Source organism: Primulina huaijiensis, chromosome 17 (assembly GCF_012295235.1).
Source record: "Primulina huaijiensis isolate GDHJ02 chromosome 17, ASM1229523v2, whole genome shotgun sequence".
NCBI classification, from domain to species: Eukaryota; Viridiplantae; Streptophyta; class Magnoliopsida; order Lamiales; family Gesneriaceae; genus Primulina; species Primulina huaijiensis.
In genome coordinates, this window is record NC_133322.1 from 17712402 (window position 1) to 17731991 (window position 19590).

At 35.4% G+C, this 19590-nt stretch overlaps 1 protein-coding gene and 1 long non-coding RNA gene across 7 annotated transcripts; one reads left to right on the forward strand and one right to left on the reverse strand.

Annotated features, from left to right (window-relative positions):
- Positions 1-6281: 6281 nt before the first annotated feature.
- Positions 6282-8493, forward strand: LOC140962428 (uncharacterized). 4 transcript variants are annotated; one of them, XM_073421314.1, is made up of 5 exons: positions 6282-6422; positions 6547-6650; positions 7885-7946; positions 8052-8110; positions 8209-8493. In XM_073421314.1, exons 2-5 carry the CDS (start codon positions 6556-6558, stop codon positions 8224-8226), a joined length of 234 nt encoding a protein of 77 aa, XP_073277415.1. In that variant the 5' UTR covers positions 6282-6422; positions 6547-6555; the 3' UTR covers positions 8227-8493. The 4 variants fall into 4 exon arrangements, with proteins under 4 accessions (XP_073277415.1, XP_073277417.1, XP_073277416.1 ...); XM_073421316.1 differs by having other exon boundaries at positions 6547-6635; XM_073421315.1 differs by having other exon boundaries at positions 6282-6416; positions 6542-6650.
- A 275-nt stretch (positions 8494-8768) lies between these two features.
- LOC140962429 (uncharacterized) lies at positions 8769-10942 on the reverse strand. Of its 3 annotated transcripts, none has more exons than XR_012172544.1 (4): positions 10727-10942; positions 9476-9580; positions 9267-9387; positions 8769-9184 (listed from the first exon to the last, which is right to left on the reverse strand). It is a non-coding gene; the product is annotated as an uncharacterized lncRNA (long non-coding RNA). The 3 variants fall into 3 exon arrangements; XR_012172542.1 differs by lacking the exon at positions 10727-10942 and adding an exon at positions 10282-10369 and having other exon boundaries at positions 9476-10212; XR_012172543.1 differs by lacking the exon at positions 10727-10942 and adding an exon at positions 10213-10305.
- Positions 10943-19590: the final 8648 nt, after the last annotated feature.

Consider the following 19590-nt stretch of genomic DNA (forward strand, 5'->3'; position numbering starts at 1 on the left):
TCATAACAAAATTAAATTATAAGGTAACATTGACTTTTTTTTTATTTACAAAAATATCATTCACCTCTATAAAATAATAAAATTGATATATCTATTTTATTTTGGTGACTATTTATTTACAAAACACTATATTTTTTTGCATCTTTTAAATATTATATTTCTTTTTTCTTTTTATTTTTTATGTTAAAAAAACTAAATATACAACCACGCAACACGTGCATTGGAGCACAAGTTATAATAAGGTGTCTAGTTAATTAATAACTAACTACTAGTTCTTCTGTGAGACAAAGCGATCCGACCTATATTTATAATGGAAAGTAATATTTTTTTGCATAAAAAATAATATGTTTTTATGATTCATGTCGAATAAAATATTCATCTCACAAAATTAACACGTTTAATTAAAAAAAATAATAACTAAATGTGAATCGTGTGGTGGATGAAGTATACAAATGTCCCTCTTTCTCCTAATTCACTTTCTTTCTTTCTTTTTTCTTTTTTATAAAGCTCATGATTTTTTTATCATTACAACTCGAATTCACAATCACGTTAAATTTTTTATATGAACATCACCACCACCACGTTAAAAAAGATAAATTTTTTATTAAAAATAACACAAAAGATGTTGGTCCCACGTGCGGAATTTGAGATAATAAAAGCCGAAAATAAAGAATAAACTTGACACCGAGATTTACGTGGAAAACCCCTAAAAATTATTAGGGTAAAAACCACGGGTAAGATGAAAAGAATTTCCACTATAATATTTTGTGGTGTACAACTCACTCACTGTATTTCCAAAGAGAACACACTCTCTTAATACAGGAGAACAAAACACCTCACAAATATTATAGAACTAAGCACTCAAATGCTATAAGATGAGAGAAAACTCGAAGAAGGGATGATTTCATAATGAAAGGGGGAGCTCTATTTATAGAGCCTCTGTCAGAGTGAATACGCGTTAAAAACGCGTATTTCCGTCCAATTGCCAACCACATTTTTTTTTCGTTTATTTGAGTGAACCCTACCTCATTTAATATCTTGCCGACATTTCTCCCACTTGGAGATTTGATTGAGAATCAAACACATCTCCACACATCCTTTCAATCTTGCCATTACATGCTGCTTACGTTTCCGCTAGGCCATTTGAGGATCTACACCACTCAAACTTATCAGTGTTCAATGGTTTGGTCAGAAAATCAGCTATGTTATCCTTTGTATGGATCTTCTGCATATCCACGCTTCCTTCTTCTACTACTTCCCGCACAAAGTGAAATTGGACTCCAATGTGTTTAGTCCTGGAATGAAAGGCTGGATTCCTTGCGATGTGCAAGGCACTCTGATTGTCACAAAACAAAGGAACATTCTCTTGTTTGTGCCCGATCTCCTCCAATAACCTTTTAATCCATATTGCCTCTTTGCAAACTTGAGTAGCTGCCATATATTCTGCCTCCGTTGTAGATAACGCCACAACTGTCTGCAGTTTTGAAACCCAGCTTACTGCTCTCCCTGCAAGTGTAAACACATAACTAGTAGTAGATTTCCTCTTATCAGGATCACCAGCATAATCTGAATCAACATAGCCCCTGAGTGTAAAATCCGATCCTACATAACATAATGCAGCATTCGAGGTACCCTTAATGTATCTAAGGATCCTCTTAACAGTGCTCCAATGCTCTCGTCCAGGATTCGCCATATACCGACTAACTGCTCCCACTGCTTGAGCAATGTCCGGTCTTGTACATATCATGGCGAACATCAAACTTCCCACTGCTGATGCATATGGTACTCGAGACATCTCAATCCTCTCTGTTTCACTGTTAGGACACATCTCGGAGGATAACTTGAAGTTAACAGGAAGAGGGGTCGAAATTGGCTTACTATCTTGCATGTTGAAGCGTTGCAAGACTTTCTTCAAATAATTTTTCTGGGAAAGCCAAATCTTTCTGTTACTTCTGTCTCGGTGAACTTGCATCCCTAGAATCTTGTTTGCTGGTCCCAAGTCCTTCATATCAAATTCCCTAGCCAACTGTGCCTTCAATCCTTGGACCTGATCTTTGTTGGGGCCTGCTACCAACATATCGTCCACATACAACAACAAAATGATATAATCATCACCAGACCTCTTGAAATACGTACAAGGGTCTGCACTCAGTCTGTTGTATCCAAGGCTCATGATATAGGAATCAAATCTCTTGTACCAACACCTCGGCGCCTGTTTGAGACCGTACAGAGATTTGNTTTGTTCTTATAGACCCATCTGTTTCCAATGGCTTTCCTCCCTCGTGGTAGTGTAACAAGATCCCAAGTTTGATTCATGTCTAATGCTTCCAATTCTTCTTGCATTGCTATCATCCACAAGGATACATACGAGCTTTGAGTAGCCTCATGGAAACTCGATGGCTCACCATCCTATGATAATAGACAATATGTAATGTTACTTTCAGTGACATAATATGAAAGCCAACCTGGTGGTCTTCTGTCTCGAGTTGACTACCTCACATTGGAAACCTCATACTCAACTTGTTCTTGTTCTTCGTGCTCTGGTACTGCTTTACAAGAAATTTTACCTTCATCCGTCTTATTTTCCACCTGAAATATAGTAGTTTCTGAATTCGGTGTGCCTTTGTCTCCCTTTACTTTATCTTCCTCGAAGATAACATCCCTGCTGATGACAAGCTTGTGAACAGTAGGATCCCACAAGCGAAACCCCTTTACTCCATCAGCATAACCCAAGAAGATACATTTTCTGGATTTTGAATCCAACTTCGATCTTTCTTGTTCATTGTATAGAACGTACACCGGACTTCCAAATGTATGCAAATGAGAATAATCTGTCGGCTTCCCAGTCCACATCTCCATAGGAGTCTTCAGATCAATCGCCACTGAAGGAGAACGATTGATAATATAACAAGCGGTTTTGACTGCTTCCGCCCAAAATGACTTGGCTAGACCCGCAGTCCTCAACATAGCTCTTGTTCTGTCCAACAGGGTCCTGTTCATTCGCTCCGCCACTCCATTCTGTTGAGGTGTGTAAGCCGTTTTGAACTGTCTTTTGATGCCCTCATGTTGACAATATGCATCAAATTCGTCACTGGTATATTCTCCTCCATTGTCAGTCCTCAGACACTTGATTTTCTTTTCTGAATCAAGTTCAACCCGCGCTTTGAAATCTTTGAAGATCTGGAAAGCATCTGATTTCTTCTTGATTGGATACACCCAACATCTCCTAGAGAAATCATCAATGAACGAGACAAAGTATCTCGCTCCTCCTAGGGATACAACCGGTGCTTGCCAAACATCCGAATGAATCAGCTCCAATATGCTTCTGCTCCTGGCAGTAGAAGTGCAAAACTTTAATCTGTGTTGTTTACTGGTAACATAATGCTCACAAAAGGGTAGTGACACTTTTGTAAGTCCCGGCAGCAGCTTCTGTTCTGAGAGAATTTTCAACCCCCGTTCTGACATATGCCCGAGCTTTCTATGCCATAACACTGTTAATTCTTCTCCTGAACCATTAGATGCAACAGCTAGTTCTGCCTCTTTGTGTGTTTCTCCCAAAAGTACATACAGATTTGCAGTAACCTTTTCCGCCTTCATAACCACAAGCACGCCCTTCACAATTTTCATGATCCCATTCTCGATACGAGTTTTGCACCCGATTTCATCCAATTGCTCCAAGGAAAAAAGATTTTTCGTCAGTCCTTTCACATGTCGTACCTCCTGTATGGTGCGAATGGTGCCATCAAACATTTTAATTTTGATAGTACCGACCCCAGCGATTTCCAAGGCATGATCATTTCCCATTAATACAGATCATCCTGAGACTGGTTCATAATGGTCAAACCATTCTCTCCGAGACGTCATGTGCCACGTCGCTCCTGAATCCATAATCCATGTGTCACAAAATTCTTGTCTGCCTTCTGCAACAGTTGCTGCTTCGCTGAATAAAATTTCACCACTGCCTGAAGTACTGGCCACATTTCCTTGAGAACTCTTCTCGATACTCGTACACTCTTTCTTGAAGTGCCCTTTACCGCCACATTTAAAGCAGTAAATATTTTTCTTCTTACTTCTCGACTTTGATCTACCTCGTCTTTGGCTCCCACTGGAGTCACGGTCCATAAATCTTCCTCTCATCATCGGTATAGCCTCCGCCTGCTTTGATGTTACCAACCTATCTTCCTTATTCTTGCGTCGGCTTTCCTCTCCGAGAACCACTGTTAAGACATCGTCGAATCTTAGAAAGCCCATAAAAATATTGTTGGTAATGTTGATGATAAGTTGATCATATGAATCTGGTAGACTTTGAAGTAGAAGCTCCGCACGTTCATTTTCCCCTATTTTATGCCCCATGGAAGTGAGTTGGGCAAATAGAGTATTCAGTGTGTTGATATGGTCGGTCATCGATGAAGATTCCGCCATCCGAAGAGTATAAAGTCTTCTCTTTAAGAAAATCACGTTGTGTAGCGACTTGACCTCGTACATCTTTGTCAGAGTATCCCAGATAACTTTTGCTGTTTTTATCTCAGAGATACTTGACAATACTTCGTCAGCTATAGCCAAGTGTAGATTGACAACAGCTTTGTCATTCATCTCATTCCACTTTCCATCATCCGTAATCTCCACCGGTCTATCCCCAATAGCCGCCAAGCAATTCTCTTTTCTTAAAACTACTTGTATCTTTATTTTCCACAGCATAAAATTGCTTCCGTTGAACTTTGATATCTCGTACCTTCCCGCCATTATGTCTACAACAATTTTAGTAGACTGGACAAAATAATCCCGCCTTAATAAAAAAAATCTCAAAAAATCTTTTCTGATGTGGAAGATCAGTCTAGGCTGCAACCACAGAGCATACTCAGAATTTTAAGAAATTTTAAACCAAGGCTCTGATACCACTTGTTGGTCCACGTGCGTAATTTGAGATAATAAAAGCCGAAAATAAAGAATAAACTTGACACCGAGATATACGTGAAAAACCCCTAAAAATTATTAGGGTAAAAACCACGGGTAAGATGAAAAGAATTTCAACTATAATATTTTGTGGTGTACAACTCACTCACTGTGTTTCCAAAGAGAACACATTTTCTTAATACATGAGAACAAAACACCTCATAAATATTATAGAACTAAGCACTCAAATGCTATAAGATGAGAGAAAACTCGAAGAAGGGATGATTTCATAATGAAAGGGGGAGCTCTATTTATAGAGCCTCTGTCAGTGTGAATACGCGTTAAAAACGCGTATTTCCGTCCAATTGCCAACCACATTTTTTTTTTCTTTTATTTGAGTAGACTCTACCTCATTTAATATCTTGCCGACAAAAGATAGGGAGATAGGACAATACACATTATTATAATATATAATAAAAACCAAATAAACAAACAAAACCAAAAAAATAATTTGGCTAAAACAAAACCTGAATATCATAATATGTTATATGAACTGTATTTTTTTAAAAAATGAGTGGAAATAACACTCCATTAAATGTTTGCATTAATCGTATCATTTCATTTTATTTCGATTGTGGTTTTGTTTATATTATTTTTATATTTTTAGTTCTTCATACTTTTTAAAATATTAAATAAATAATAAATTTTTTTATATTATATTAATCTTTTCAACTTTTTAGTAAAAAATGTTATAGTTAATTTTGGTAAATTGATTGTCCAAACATCGATGATATTATTATTATTATTATTATTATTATTATTTATTTAGTATAAATATTTTTTAAAATGGTCAAAAAAATTAAAATTTATAATCAAAATTTTTATTTAAAAAATTATATATTCTTTAACATTTTGATAGATAAATAATAAGTGATTTTTAAATATCTTTTTATATTCTTTTTATTAGTAATATTTCTACTCAATCAGTATATGGAATGTAACGGTAAATAATTCAATTTGACGGAAAAATTGTTATTTTTATTTGTATATGATCTCGAATGGTATAAATTTTTTGATATTAAATATATTCAATATATCAATAATTTTAAGTCATTATTTAGACGTTCACACTTACTAATTTTATTATTTTATGCATCGTACAGGTGAAATACTAGTAACAATTAGCACCTAGGATTTTATGTTTTTTTCGAGATTTTTAATATAATTTATTACATAAAAATTGGGAAAATTTTATATGTACAATAAGAATAACGCACAGTTACTTAATATTTTAAAATTACAAGCTATCCCAAATTTATTTTTAAATAAGTTTTTTCACTTAAAATATTTTTTGGGATGATTTTATAATTCAAGAGAATAATAGTTGGTATATATACAGAAGAAATGGAAGAATTAGGGCACGACCATTTAAGCCAGGAAAAAGGCCGTCGACAGGACATAGCAATTGACAGTCACCCGATTCCTGAATCAGGGTGGGTTTAGGGTTTCTTTTTCCGAATCGCGTTCAGGTATTGGAATCTCGATGTATTTTCATGATTGTATACTCCTGCTCTGTGTCTCGCTATTTTCTTGAATCGTGTGGTCTTGAAAATGTTAAAGCTGTTATTTTTCATGATTCGTTTTTGTTTTCAGATTTGAAGAATGGCTGGGGGTGGAAATTTCATTCACAGAGTCGTATCTTATGTGGCGAATGAGCTTATTGTCAATGGGCTCGCCAACAGGTATTTGATTTTTTAGTAAATATTTTACCTTGTTGGTTTTGTAGCTCTTTTCCTTTTGATCTTTAATTGTGAAAATAGGGAGATGCAATTTTCTTCAGAATTATGTAGGTTTCCTGAGCAGTGTTTGCCGATGATGACTTCCGTAGGCTTGTATTTAGGGATGACAATGGGTAGGGTATGGGTCGGATTTCATACATCCATCCCATACCCATTTATTAAATTCATCCCCATACCCATCCCCATACCCATCGGGTATTGAATTTCATCCCCATCCCCATACCCATCGGATTATCGGATACCCATACCCTACCCGAATACGCAATTATCATATACAATTGAATTTTTTCAAATTTAAATTATTTTAATGAAGTTATGAATATTTAAAAAATTATTTAAATGAACAATAAGAAAAATTATTCATGCTTTATAATAAGTATATATATACATACATACATACATACGTATATACATACATACATACATACATACATACACATACACATATATATAGATACATATATACATACATATATACATACATATATATACATATATAAAATGAAGTTTTATATATTTTCTTATCTTTTAATATACAAGGCATCGTTTTCTTTAATTTTCAAATTTATGATTATGTGTATTTAAAACTCAGAAAATCGGTTGATTGATTGATGAATCTTTAATATAAATAAATATAATTACTATATACATACATACATACATACATATATATATCATATATATTAATTTAAACGGGTATTCGGGTCGGGTGTGGGTCGGATTATATCAAACCCGCTTCCATACCCGAACCCGAAAATCCCCATACCCGATTACCCAATTATTTAATCGGGTCTAAAACTCCCTCCATACCCTCTTCTATTCGGGTCGGGTATCGGATCCACCAACGGGTTCGGAGGAAATTGCCATCCCTACTTGTAATGATTTCCGTGATACTAATGAAGTCTGAGGCTCATTCTTCTGTTTATGTATATATATTATGCAAGTGTTTCTAAAAACTCGTCTAAGCGGCACATATTTTTGTCTATGCTTTGATGCGATTAATTAAGCATCCGCTTTTTAGAATTTGATCGAAGTGATTGTTTTTGTCAGATTCTCTCATTTGAGGTCAGTGATGTACCCCACCAAAAAAACACAAAATTAATGACAAAGATCCTTGCATCTGTTCTATAATTCGGATGATATTGATATTCGAGTGAATTGTTCTGAAATTTGCTATCCTATTTTTCCTCAGTCCTAGTTTCCAGAGGTTTGCGGTGAGGACGGCAAGGCGGATAGAGGAATTTTCCGATATTGGTATCTAGATTTTTGATTGTTTCATATATTATGTTGCTTTTGATTGAATCTTTTGGGTTTCTAATGCTGATTCCTCTGTTATCAAATTGTGTTTGCTTCGGGCAGCCGCTCAAAAGAAGAAAGAACTAGCTGAGCACATGAAGGACGTAACAAAGAACTTTGAGGTATCGTGTTCAGAGTACAATGATTGTTTTTTCCCCTGATGTTTATGTAGGATTTATGTGTTAAATGTTTGATGGAGGATGCCTCTACCTTTATGCAGTCATTTAAGAACTCGTGATGCTTGTTGATGTTCCCCTACCGGTACACAGTAGCAGTAGCAGTAGCAGTAGCAGTACTTTGCCGGAGAGTATATGTTCGATGTGTATAGATCTTGATGAAGCTCCCACCGAACCTACTTTGAAGAGGGGGTGTATCGCAGTAGCATACAATTATAAGGTGTGGTGGTGTTTGAAATAATTCGATCTTGAAGATTGAACTGCCTTTATCAAATTTTTATGATAATATAAATAAATGACACTATATGTGCAAATGACACTTCATATGCCGCGTTGTTTCACAGAGGTGGTCTCGTGTATTTGTTCACAGTTAAGTCATCCCAAGTCTTGAATTCCGAACATATCCTATATGTAAACCGGTTGATAAATGTACAGCAATATTAAATGTCACTTGATTATACAATTTATGTTTTTTCTCGGGAAGATTTTAGATGCTACATCACTTGCCCATGGAAGAATTTCAAGAGTTAAAACAGCATAAATACTTGTGAAAGAATGTCAGAGTTGAGTTGTTCATGATAATTATTTAACTCTGCCATATCAGGAAAAAAATCTTCACCTTTTGCATACTCCGTAGAAGAAGTTAATGTCTTCCATGAACTCAATTCTAACTCGGTTAACCCTTCTTAGAGCAACCCGTGACTGAAAACAAAATCTCTAGCCAGATCGTACATCTTTCTCCAGGTTTCTAGCATGCCTGTTTTGCACTAAAGCCAATATATCCTGTATGGTTGATAAGGGACAGCTGCTTGGAGCTTCCAGTTCAGTGACTGCCAGCAAGTTGTGGTTTAAAGGCCAGTTTCTGGCAATCAATCTTGAGTAAGTTTTTTTCAGATAAGAATAAGATAATAATTTGAACTTCAGTAGTTTGGTTTGGTATTGTCGCATACATCCACTTTTCAACTTTTCGAGCAAGGTGTGCTTAGCTTGAATAGTGAAAGCCATTTCAAGATAGATTTCCTAAACATATTCAGATTCGTAGATCGGTTCAATTATAGATCCTACTTTGTGAAAGAAATCTAAGATGCGAATACATAAATACCTTTCAGGCTGAGAAACTAGTAAATGGCTGGTGTAAAGATTAGCTGCGCAATTCATGGATCAATAAACTTTGGAAAGTTTGCCCTGCCAAGAAATACCAGTTGCTTTTCCTCCCTCCATATCTGCATAATTGGTTGTGAAATTTTACGAGCTCAGACTTTTTCAAAAGGAAATAGGCTATAGAACCTGTATAAAATTTCAAGCACATACCATGTCTCGAAATTCAAGCCTTATACGAGGGCCGTTGGTCTGACGAATGTCATTACAATCTGGGTCTAGCTTGAAGTACCCCTACCCCTTTCCAATCCAGTGAGACTGAGAATTCAATGAGTAGTGTGATAAGGACGAGGCATAAACTAGCAATGACATGCAATGATAAGGGATCTTGATGCAGCAGGATATATTTTCATTGCAGATAACTATAATAAGCATCGGACAGATTAGTTAGCCTTTTGAAATTCTTTAGTGTAAGTTGCTTCAGCCTGGTCTGATTAGTTCACAACAACAAATTATTACTTGTCAGAAATGTCATCTTCGCTGCACCATTTGACGTGTGATCTCGAAAGGGTTATAAATACAACTTATGGTACTAGGAAACCAGCATTACAGAAAAGTTTGCATGTTCACTAGCGAACCTTTACCCAAATTAATGCATCAATCATATCCATGTTAGTATGCCATTCAACCAAACCATTGGAAAACGGAAGCCATGAGGAAAAAATCAAATTTAGCATGTAATATAGTCCACATCAATATAAATGTAATATCTACTCAGTTTGTTCTTCCTATATTCAGAGCTAAATTAAATCCCAGAATAATATATACACTGAACCCAATCCTAATAATTCCTGGAGAAACTAAACACCTTTTAAGGCGTGCGAAAAACCAGACTGAGAGACCGAGTTACAGGCAATATGACATAAATCACAAGAACTTAGCTTCCATACCTGTAATTACATGGTAAATAGTCCAGGAAAAACACAAATTCAAGGGAAAACCAGATTCTATGTGCTTACTGAAGCAGCAATACTATATTCTTCCACCAAGGGCTCTTTTGTTAAGTGGATTTGTAGTGGATCAACAGTTGAGAGCGACACATTAAGGTGGGGGGTCTATGTCACCAGCTTGATCATGTTAAAATATCTGAGTGGGTGCCCAATCAAGGTGGTTCGAAAAGAGAGAAAAGGAGCTAATGCTCACAACTCACCTCTCCAGATGGGAATGGAACTTAACAGTTGGCATACCCTTGGATTCACGAAGCTGAATTCTCCAATTAAAAGTAGATAAAATTCATAATTTAGAATAGATGGTTAATGACATAAATGCTACAGACAATGATGGCATTATAGGTTTTAAAAAATACACCCTACACCACCATAATCACCAAAGCATACGCATACATCAGATGTAGATAAATTTATGGAATCCTTGCAAACCACAAGAGGTGAACTATACGCAAACCTTGTTCAGGGTGTGCAGGTTAGCATAGCGGTAGTATTCATAGTACGAAAATGCAGGATTAAATATATTGGTCCGTTGATCTGGAGTAGGCATGTGTTTTGTAGGCCGTCTTTCAGGCTTGCTTTCATCATCAACTAGATCCAATCCAACAACCTATAAGACAAAAGACAATACTACTCCAGAATAAATCAAATGAGCAACTTGGAATATGACGCTCAACTTAAAAGATTAGAGTTGCATTTGGGTGTTCTGAAATGAAGTCACAATGCCCATCTACACAAAAGTAACAAGTCAACCTTAAGACACATTATGCATGACTATCCAAATTGCATAAGCACGTATATTATTGTATCCTGTAATCATAAAGAACACAGATAACATGCTAACTCATAAGAAATCAAGCATTCAGTGATGGATAATCTGTCAGTAGGTTATCAGAAACCAACTTGGTATTTACTTCCAGTGAGATCTGAAAAACCTTCCTTGGTCACTTCAGCATGGAAACGACCTGCCAGAAACAAGACAAGTTAAATCAGAAGTTGGCCAACAGAATGATAGAATAACAGAACATCCTACAGATTTGAACTGGAGTAAGGAGCACCATGGAACAAACAAATGACTGTGGTATAAATTACATGAGAAGAAAGAAGCAAAATGTACCTTGTGTATAAGATTATCCTGTTTCAGAAAGATCTCTCTCAGTCTACTCTGACTAACAGGGATCATACTTCAAATTAAAGTTGTCAAAACGGTGAAAGGTGCTTTTGTCAGCATGAACATCTAATAGGCCAACGTTCAAATCATACCTGTCAAAAAAATTCGTATTCATCTCTACATATAAATTTAAAAAACAATATAATTTTATTTAAATAATCTATAAAAATTGAATATAAAAACATTGAATCTTATTTACAAATTCGGTTTAACAGATATTTGTAAAATAACTAAAACTAAACTGATTTAAACAACTAAATTTGCAATGACAAAACAAAAAAATATACAAAAGATAAGGGGCTCGCAAGTCAGGGAGTCTCCTTGAGAGCATGTACAATGGCCGATGAAGTGCTACTTCAATGGCCAATTAAATAGGGGCGAGGACCTCGCACATGAATATTTTCGTGTGTGAGGAATATGGTGGCGAGATCTTTTATATATATAATATATATAAAATGAAAAAAAAATATAAAATTATTTTAAAAATTCTAAAAATTCAACATTATCTTTTATCAAAACCAATTATTTGTTTATAAATAAACATCTTTCTGTATATCTTAACTTGAGTCCAAATTCCCTTCTCTAATTCGATGACTTAATGCGTTTTGAATTGAGAACAATACACGTAAAATCAACAAGAAACAATTGAATAAGGAGCACACAAGATTTACGTGGTTCGATCAAGAATAAGATCTACATCCACGGGAGGTGATTCCACTATTGAATCAGTATACAAATGAACAATTTACAATTGCAATGTAAAATCTCAACTCCACTCTTTTCTCTTCTATGAATTACAAAGAAAACTTTCGTGCCTTTCTTGAGAAAGTTTGTTGCAGCTTGTTCATTTCTTCTTGGATGATCCCTGTGTGTGTTCTCGCGTGACTCCACCTTTCCATATATCTCTCTCGTACCTGAGGCAATCCTCTTGATGGATATATATTCGGTGATCAAGTGCTAGAGCTAACCACTCATCCTTATCCAACCAACTTCTAGTTGTTTCAACTGATTCTTTTAACTGACTTGGTTGCTGACATCTTACAATTCTCCACCTTGTCTGCTACCAACTTTACAATGAACACACCTCCTCCTGCCTTTTTCTTCTAAGGCAGCCTGTATAACCAGCTCTTTGCATTTCTCAAACTTGTTTGTCCCTATCACTTTGGTACACATATCAGCCGGATTATCATTGGTACTTATCTTTAGAACTTGAACATTACCAGATTCAATCACTTCACGAACAAAGTGTAGCCTTACATCTATATGCTTTGTCCTCTTGTGGAAGACTTGATGTTTTGGACAGATGTATGTCACTTTGGTTGTCACAGTACATAGTTACTGACTTTTGCTTGTAGCCTAGCTCTTCCATGAAACCTTTCATCCATTTGGCTTCTTTGAATGCTTCAGTTACTGCCACATATTCAGCTTCTGTGGTTGACAGTGCTACCACTGGCTGTAGGTTTGCCTTCCAACTCACTGTTGTGCCATTGATCATGAAGATGTATCCGGTTAAGTACTTCCTAGTGTCAACACTACCAGCATAATCTGAGTCCACATACCCTGCTATCAAGTTGTCAGTTTCTCTTGAATCTTTGAAGATTATACAAGTGTCAATCGTTCCTTAAAGATGCCTTAAAATCCATTTGACCGCTTTCCAGTGTTCGTCACCAGGATTTGCCATGAATATGCTCACCAAACTTACTAAGTATGCAAGGTCAGGCCTAGTACAAACCATCAGGTACATTAAGCTACCTACTGCACTTGCATACGGAACTTTCTTCATGTATTCTATTTCCTTTTCAGTGTTTGGTGCTTGGTTTGATGAGAGTTTGAAATGGTAAGCCATTGGTCCTGTTACTGGTCTTGCATTTTGCATTTCAAATCTCTTTAACACTTTCAACACATATCCCTGTTGCACCAAGACCAGCTCCTTCTTCTGCCTATTTCTTTTGATTTCCATGCCAAGAATCCTTTTAGCTTGTCCAAGATCTTTCATCTCGAATTCGCTACTTAGGTTAGCTTTCAAAGATAGAATTTCTTTTGTATCTGTACAAGCAATTAGCATGTAATCCACATAGAGCAGTAGGTGCATGATATTTCCAGATTTTAGCTTCTTGTGATATACACACCAATCATAGTTGTTCCTTGAGAATTCATGACTTATCATGAAGTCATCGAAGCATTTATACCACTGCCTGGTTGCTTGTTTTAGGCCATAAAGAGATTTCTTTAACAAGCATACTAGAGGAGTCTCACTTTTGGCTTCAAACATATGTGGTTGTTGCATGTATATCTTTTCTTCAAGTTCACCATGAAGAAAGGCTGTAGTGACGTCTAATTGCTCAAGCTCCATGTCTTTCTTTGCTGCTAGAGCCAGTATCGACCTTATTGATCTATGCTTGACAACAGGGGAGAATACTTCTTGAAAGTCTATCCCTTCAATCTGTGAAAATCCCTCGGCAACCAATCTTGCCTTGTACCTTGGTTTTTCAACACCAGGTATACCTTCCTTTCTTTTGAATATCCATTTACATCCAACTATCCTTTGGTTGTTTGGTTTTGGTATCAATTCCCAGGTTTGGTTCTTTTTCAAGGAGTCCATTTCTATTGTCATGGCTTGGTACCAATTTTCTTTAGCATCAGAGCTTATGGCATCTTTTAGGCTTATTGGATCATCATCACCTATTTGTGATGCAATTGAGAATGCATATGAGACCAAGTCTGCATGTCCTAACCTTTTTGGTGGTTTAATGACCCTCCTGTTTCTGTCCTTGCCAGCTGATAGTGTTTCAGGTTATCCCTATCTTGAGTGGTTCTTTCTGATCCACTATCATCAGATATGCCTCTTTCAGTGGTCAGCTGGAGTTTATTAGATAGCTCCACCTCAATCTTTGTGTTATTTGGACTGCCATGTCTTACTAAAGATTCATCAGCTTCAGTTGAGGCCTTATAAGGAAAGTGGTCTTCCTTGAATGTGACATCTCAGTGGATTATAGTCCTTTGTTTTCCAGGTTCTATACACCAAAGTTTATAGCCCTTGACGCCTTCAGGATATCCCAAAAAATTACATTTGATTGCTCTTGCTTCTAGCTTTCCCTGTTTTACGTGTGTGTATGCTGCACAACCAAAAACCTTTAGATCATCTATGAGTGGTGGTGATTGGGACCACCTTTCCATAGGTGTTGAGAATCCTAAGGGAACAAAAGGAGACTTATTAATCAGATAGCACACCGTAGTTGCTGCTTCTGCCCAAAAACTCTTGGGAACTCCTGAGTGTGTCAATATGCATCTCACTCTCTCAAGAATGGTTCTATTCATCCTCTCGGCCAGCCCATTTTGCTGTGGGGTGTATGGGACAGTGAAGTGCCTTGATATTCCTTTACTCTTGCAAAAGTCATTGAACTCTTTCGAGCAAAACTCTAAACCATTGTCTGTTCTGAGCTTCTTTAGTCTTTTTCTAGGCTGATTTTCAACCAAAACCAGCCACTGCTTAAATCTGTCTAGAGCTTCATTTTTGTTTTTCAAGATATACACCCATACCCTTTGAGAGTGGTCATCAATGATAGACATGAAGTATCTTGCCCCTCCATTTGATAGAACTCTTGATGGTCCCCAGAGATCAGAGTGTACATATTCTAAAGGGGCAGAGGACACATGAATTCCTTTGTTGAATTTCACTCTTGTGGATTTACCTTTTATACAATCCTCACAAAACTCAATTTTTCTTAGTGGTCTGTTACCCAGGAGGCCCTGTTTTTGGAGTTCTTGTATTCCTCTATCACTGATATGTGCTAATCTCAGATGCCACATCGTCGTGTTGTCAACGTTTTGTTCAGTAGCACTGACAGATCCAGTGTGAGTCCCTCCATGAAGAGTGTAGAGTCCATTTGATCTTACACCCTTCATTACAGCAAGGGAGCCTTTGAATACTGTCATTTTACCCTTCTATGCCTTGAAGGTATATCCTAGCTGATCAAGGCTTCCAAGAGAGATTAAGTTTCTCTTTAACTCAGGGACATATCTCACAGCTTTTAGTATGAGTTCAGTCCTATCGTGCATGATTAGTCTTATTGTGCCAATTCCCTGGACTTGGCAAGTCTTTTTGTTTCCCAGAATGACTTGTCCAGCATTTATCTCTTCAAAAGCCATAAACTAGTCTCTGTTTGGTGACATATGAAAAGCATCCGCTGTCTAAAATCCAGTCTTGATCTATTTGTTGATCTCCCACGCACAGGACTTCAGCACTCTCATAGCCATCCTGTGCAACAGATGCTTCTCCATTTTCACTTCTCTTGTCACCATGTTTGAACCGTTCTAGACAATCCTTTCTGAAATGACATTGTTTATGACATAGAAAACATTTCAGTTTCTTTAACTTGGGATTGAGTTTGGCCTTCTTCTTGTTGTTATTTCCCCTTCTTTCTGACTTTCTCTTTATGAACAAACTATCTCCCAGGTCTTTGAGTTCATTTTCTACCAGTTTGTGTGATTCTTTTGCCTTCAAAGTTTTCAGAATTTCATCAAATACCATGTTCTCTTTCGCATATTCATTGTATCAACAAATACCGAGTAAGACACATTTAGAAGGATGATGGCCTTGTCTTCTTCATCAATTTCGATTCCAATGTTTTCCAAATTAAGAATGAGTTTGTTATATTCATCAAGATTTTCACAGATGGATTTCGAATCATTCATCTTGAAACTGAAAAATTTACCTTTGAGATAAATCCTATCTTGCAACGATTTTGTCATGTATAAGGATTCAAGTTTTGCCCAGATCCCTGCGGCTATTCTTTCTGAGGCTACTTCCCGAAGAACTAATGGGAGTGAGAGAACTGAACGCTGTATCCATCATGTCCATCTTCTGATCAGCGATGAGAGTTTCTGGTAATTTCTTATCACCGCATAATGCCTTAGCAACTTTTTGTTGGACAAGAACAATGTGCATCCTTCTTCACCAAAGTGAAAAATCTCCAGTTCCATCGAAACGATCAACCTCAATCTTGGAGCCCATTGGCGAGTTCCTTAATAGCCAAAAACCTGGAGCTCTGATACCAGTTGTTGTATATCTTAACTTGAATCCAAATTTCCTTCTCTAATTCGATGACTTAATGCGTTTTGAATTGAGAACAATACACGTAAAATCAACTAGAAACAATTGAATAAGGAGCACACGAGATTTACGTGGTTCGATCAAGAATATGATCTACATCCACGGGAGGTGTTTCAACTATTGAATCAGTATATAAATGAACAATTTACAATTGCAATGTAAACTCTCAACTTCACTCTTTTCTCTTCTATGAATTACAAAGAAAACTAACTTTCGTGCCTTTCTTGAGAAAGTTTGTTGCAGCTTGTTCATTTCTTCTCGGATGATCCCTGTGTGTTCTCGCGTGACTCCACCTTTCCATATATATCTCTAGTCCCTGATGCAATCCTCTTGATGGATATATGTCCGGTGATCAAGTGCTAGAGCTAACCACTCATCCTTATCCAACCAACTTCTAGTTGTTTCAATTGATTCTTTTAAGTGACTTGGTTTCTGACATCCTACACATCTGTTTTGATTTTATTTTGCACACAATCTTCAATTTAAATACCAAATTATTAAATAAAATAAAAAAATAAATATTTCATTATCTCTGCAATGCCATCTCGCTACTGTAGGAAGATACAATAAATTTATCAACGCTGACACCAACATGAAGTTATCAAATTCATCTCACTATTGAACATGCTCTGAAAAGAAAATACGCGGAGTTAGACCCAACTCCTCACTAAAACCTCGCTTTATTATATATTTTTTAAAATTTTAGTTTGTGTTATATTTGTTTATTTTTATTTTAAAATTATAATATTTATTTAAAAAACCCGAGTGTTAATAGTTCGATCTTTATAAATTTTGAACCAATTTTTTTTTTTTTTGAAAATATATAATTTTCGAGAACATTAACCATATTAACCATATCTTGTTTAGCTAAAATTTATAATCAGTTAAGACTGGGCTTTGTAGCCCAGTGGTATCGAAGGTCTCTCACCCATGTATTTAGATACAGGTTCCTATCCCCACCCCCTTTGTAATAAAAACAAATTATAATTAGTTAGTTTAAAGGAACTTTAAAAACTTATAGGGAAAATGATTTTTTATCTATTAAATTTTCCAACTAATATTACTATTGTTGCCCTTAAAAAAAATTTTATTGTTATTGATTTTCTTAGTGAATTTCGATATATTTATTAAATTAAAAAATTTAAAACTTTTTTTTTATAATAGTATTTATTTTGGGTTTATGAGTAATGAGATTAATTAATTTTAGAATTCAAAAGTATAGATTGTTAGGTAACAAGTCAGTAGAAAACAGTAGACGTCAAGAAAAGTAGAACATAAGGCAGAAGCAGTAGTCATGTCCCAAAGTATTGGAACTAACAAACTTTTGACAAAAATTTGTGTGAGACGGTCTCACGGGTCGTATTTTGTGAGACTAATATCTTATTTGGGTCATCCATGAAAAAATATTACTTTTTATGCTTAGAGTATTACTTTTTATCGTGAATATTGGTAGTATTGACCCGTCTCACATATAAAGATTCGTGAGACCGTCTCACAAGAGATCTACTCCAAACCTTTCGTGAACAATTAGATATCATGGCAGATCACATAACTTTCAGAAAAACTTGTTTATCCCGCGATTTCATTTACTATATTCAAGAGAATGTCTCTAATTTATATATCACCTGTTGCTATTTCTGGTATAAAACAGAATGACAAAATGAAAGCTAGTTTATTTTTGGTACATGTACATTTAATGAGAATTAAAGAGCAGAATTAAGACGTTGGAATACAGCCTTTTGAGGAATTACATACGCTCTCTCGAATCCTTTAAAGTCAATTACTAAATATCAAGCATCACACGGCTACTGAAAACTTATTAAAAAGCACACGTCTAAAGTTAATCAGATAGAGAAGATCATTTGTGTTGTTGCTTAGCGTGTGAGTATTTGTAATATGTGGAAAGAGTTTTTCTCAGAAGTCTTGATATTGCTTTTAAGAGTTGTGTTACTAGAGGTTTTAGTAGGTAATGTTAAGTCCTACTGAAGTAGATTTGTACTCATCAAAATTTTATAATGATACATTCTGGAAACAAAAAAAAAAGAAACATAAAAGATATTTATCTTTTGAACTTTCAGAATTAAACCTTATTTTCCTCCTTTCATTACTCTTACTGCTTCTGTTTTACTAAGTGTTGTTGATTGTTTCCGCATTAAATTAGTAGTTTGCCGCTCTTAACAAGAACGAGATTAGCTTCTAACTGCTCAAAACAGTTAGGAGCACCTATTACATAAGTAGATGAAAACGAAGGTTGGTTTTATTTATTCACCTCCTCTAAACATTCAATCGATCTTCACATAGATGCATGTAAAGAAAGATATTTTAAAGATATGATAAATATAGATAAAATGACAATTTAATAAAACAGTTTTAATAACATTTTTTATTGAAGAAAAATAAAATATTTTGTAATTTGAGAAAAAACGATATTTTTGGTTTATCAAAAAACATATCAAGATACAACAATTAGTTACTCGGTTACTCTAAGTCCTCCGACTTACAAGTGCACTAGCGCACGTATTGCATAGATGTATATTTTTTTTAATTAATTTGATTTATATTAAAATACAGGTAATATCATGGTTGTAAAATAGATCATATCATTATCTATAAAATTACCAAAGACTAAACTGTAATTTGAATTGTTGAAATTAAAAAATAAAAAATAAACAAACAAACAAAATAGAGAAAAAAAGTGTAATAGCTATATCATATAAGGACAAATTTGAAAAAATAAAATAAAATTGGTGTCATCTTTTGTTTCAATTAGACATACTCTTTATATGTTGTATAGATTCTTTATATATAAAAGAGTGTGTGTGTGTGTGTGTATATATATATATATATATATATTATCATTACAACAATCACTATTGCTACTTTGTTTTTGATAAAAAAGAATTGGTTAAATAATTGTACGAAGGTGCTACGTAATAGTAGTTGTATTTTTATTTATTATTATAAGATTAAATATTATTATGTCGACCTCATCGAGCACACCTCATATAATATCAAAAGAATACGTCCTTGTGCAAAG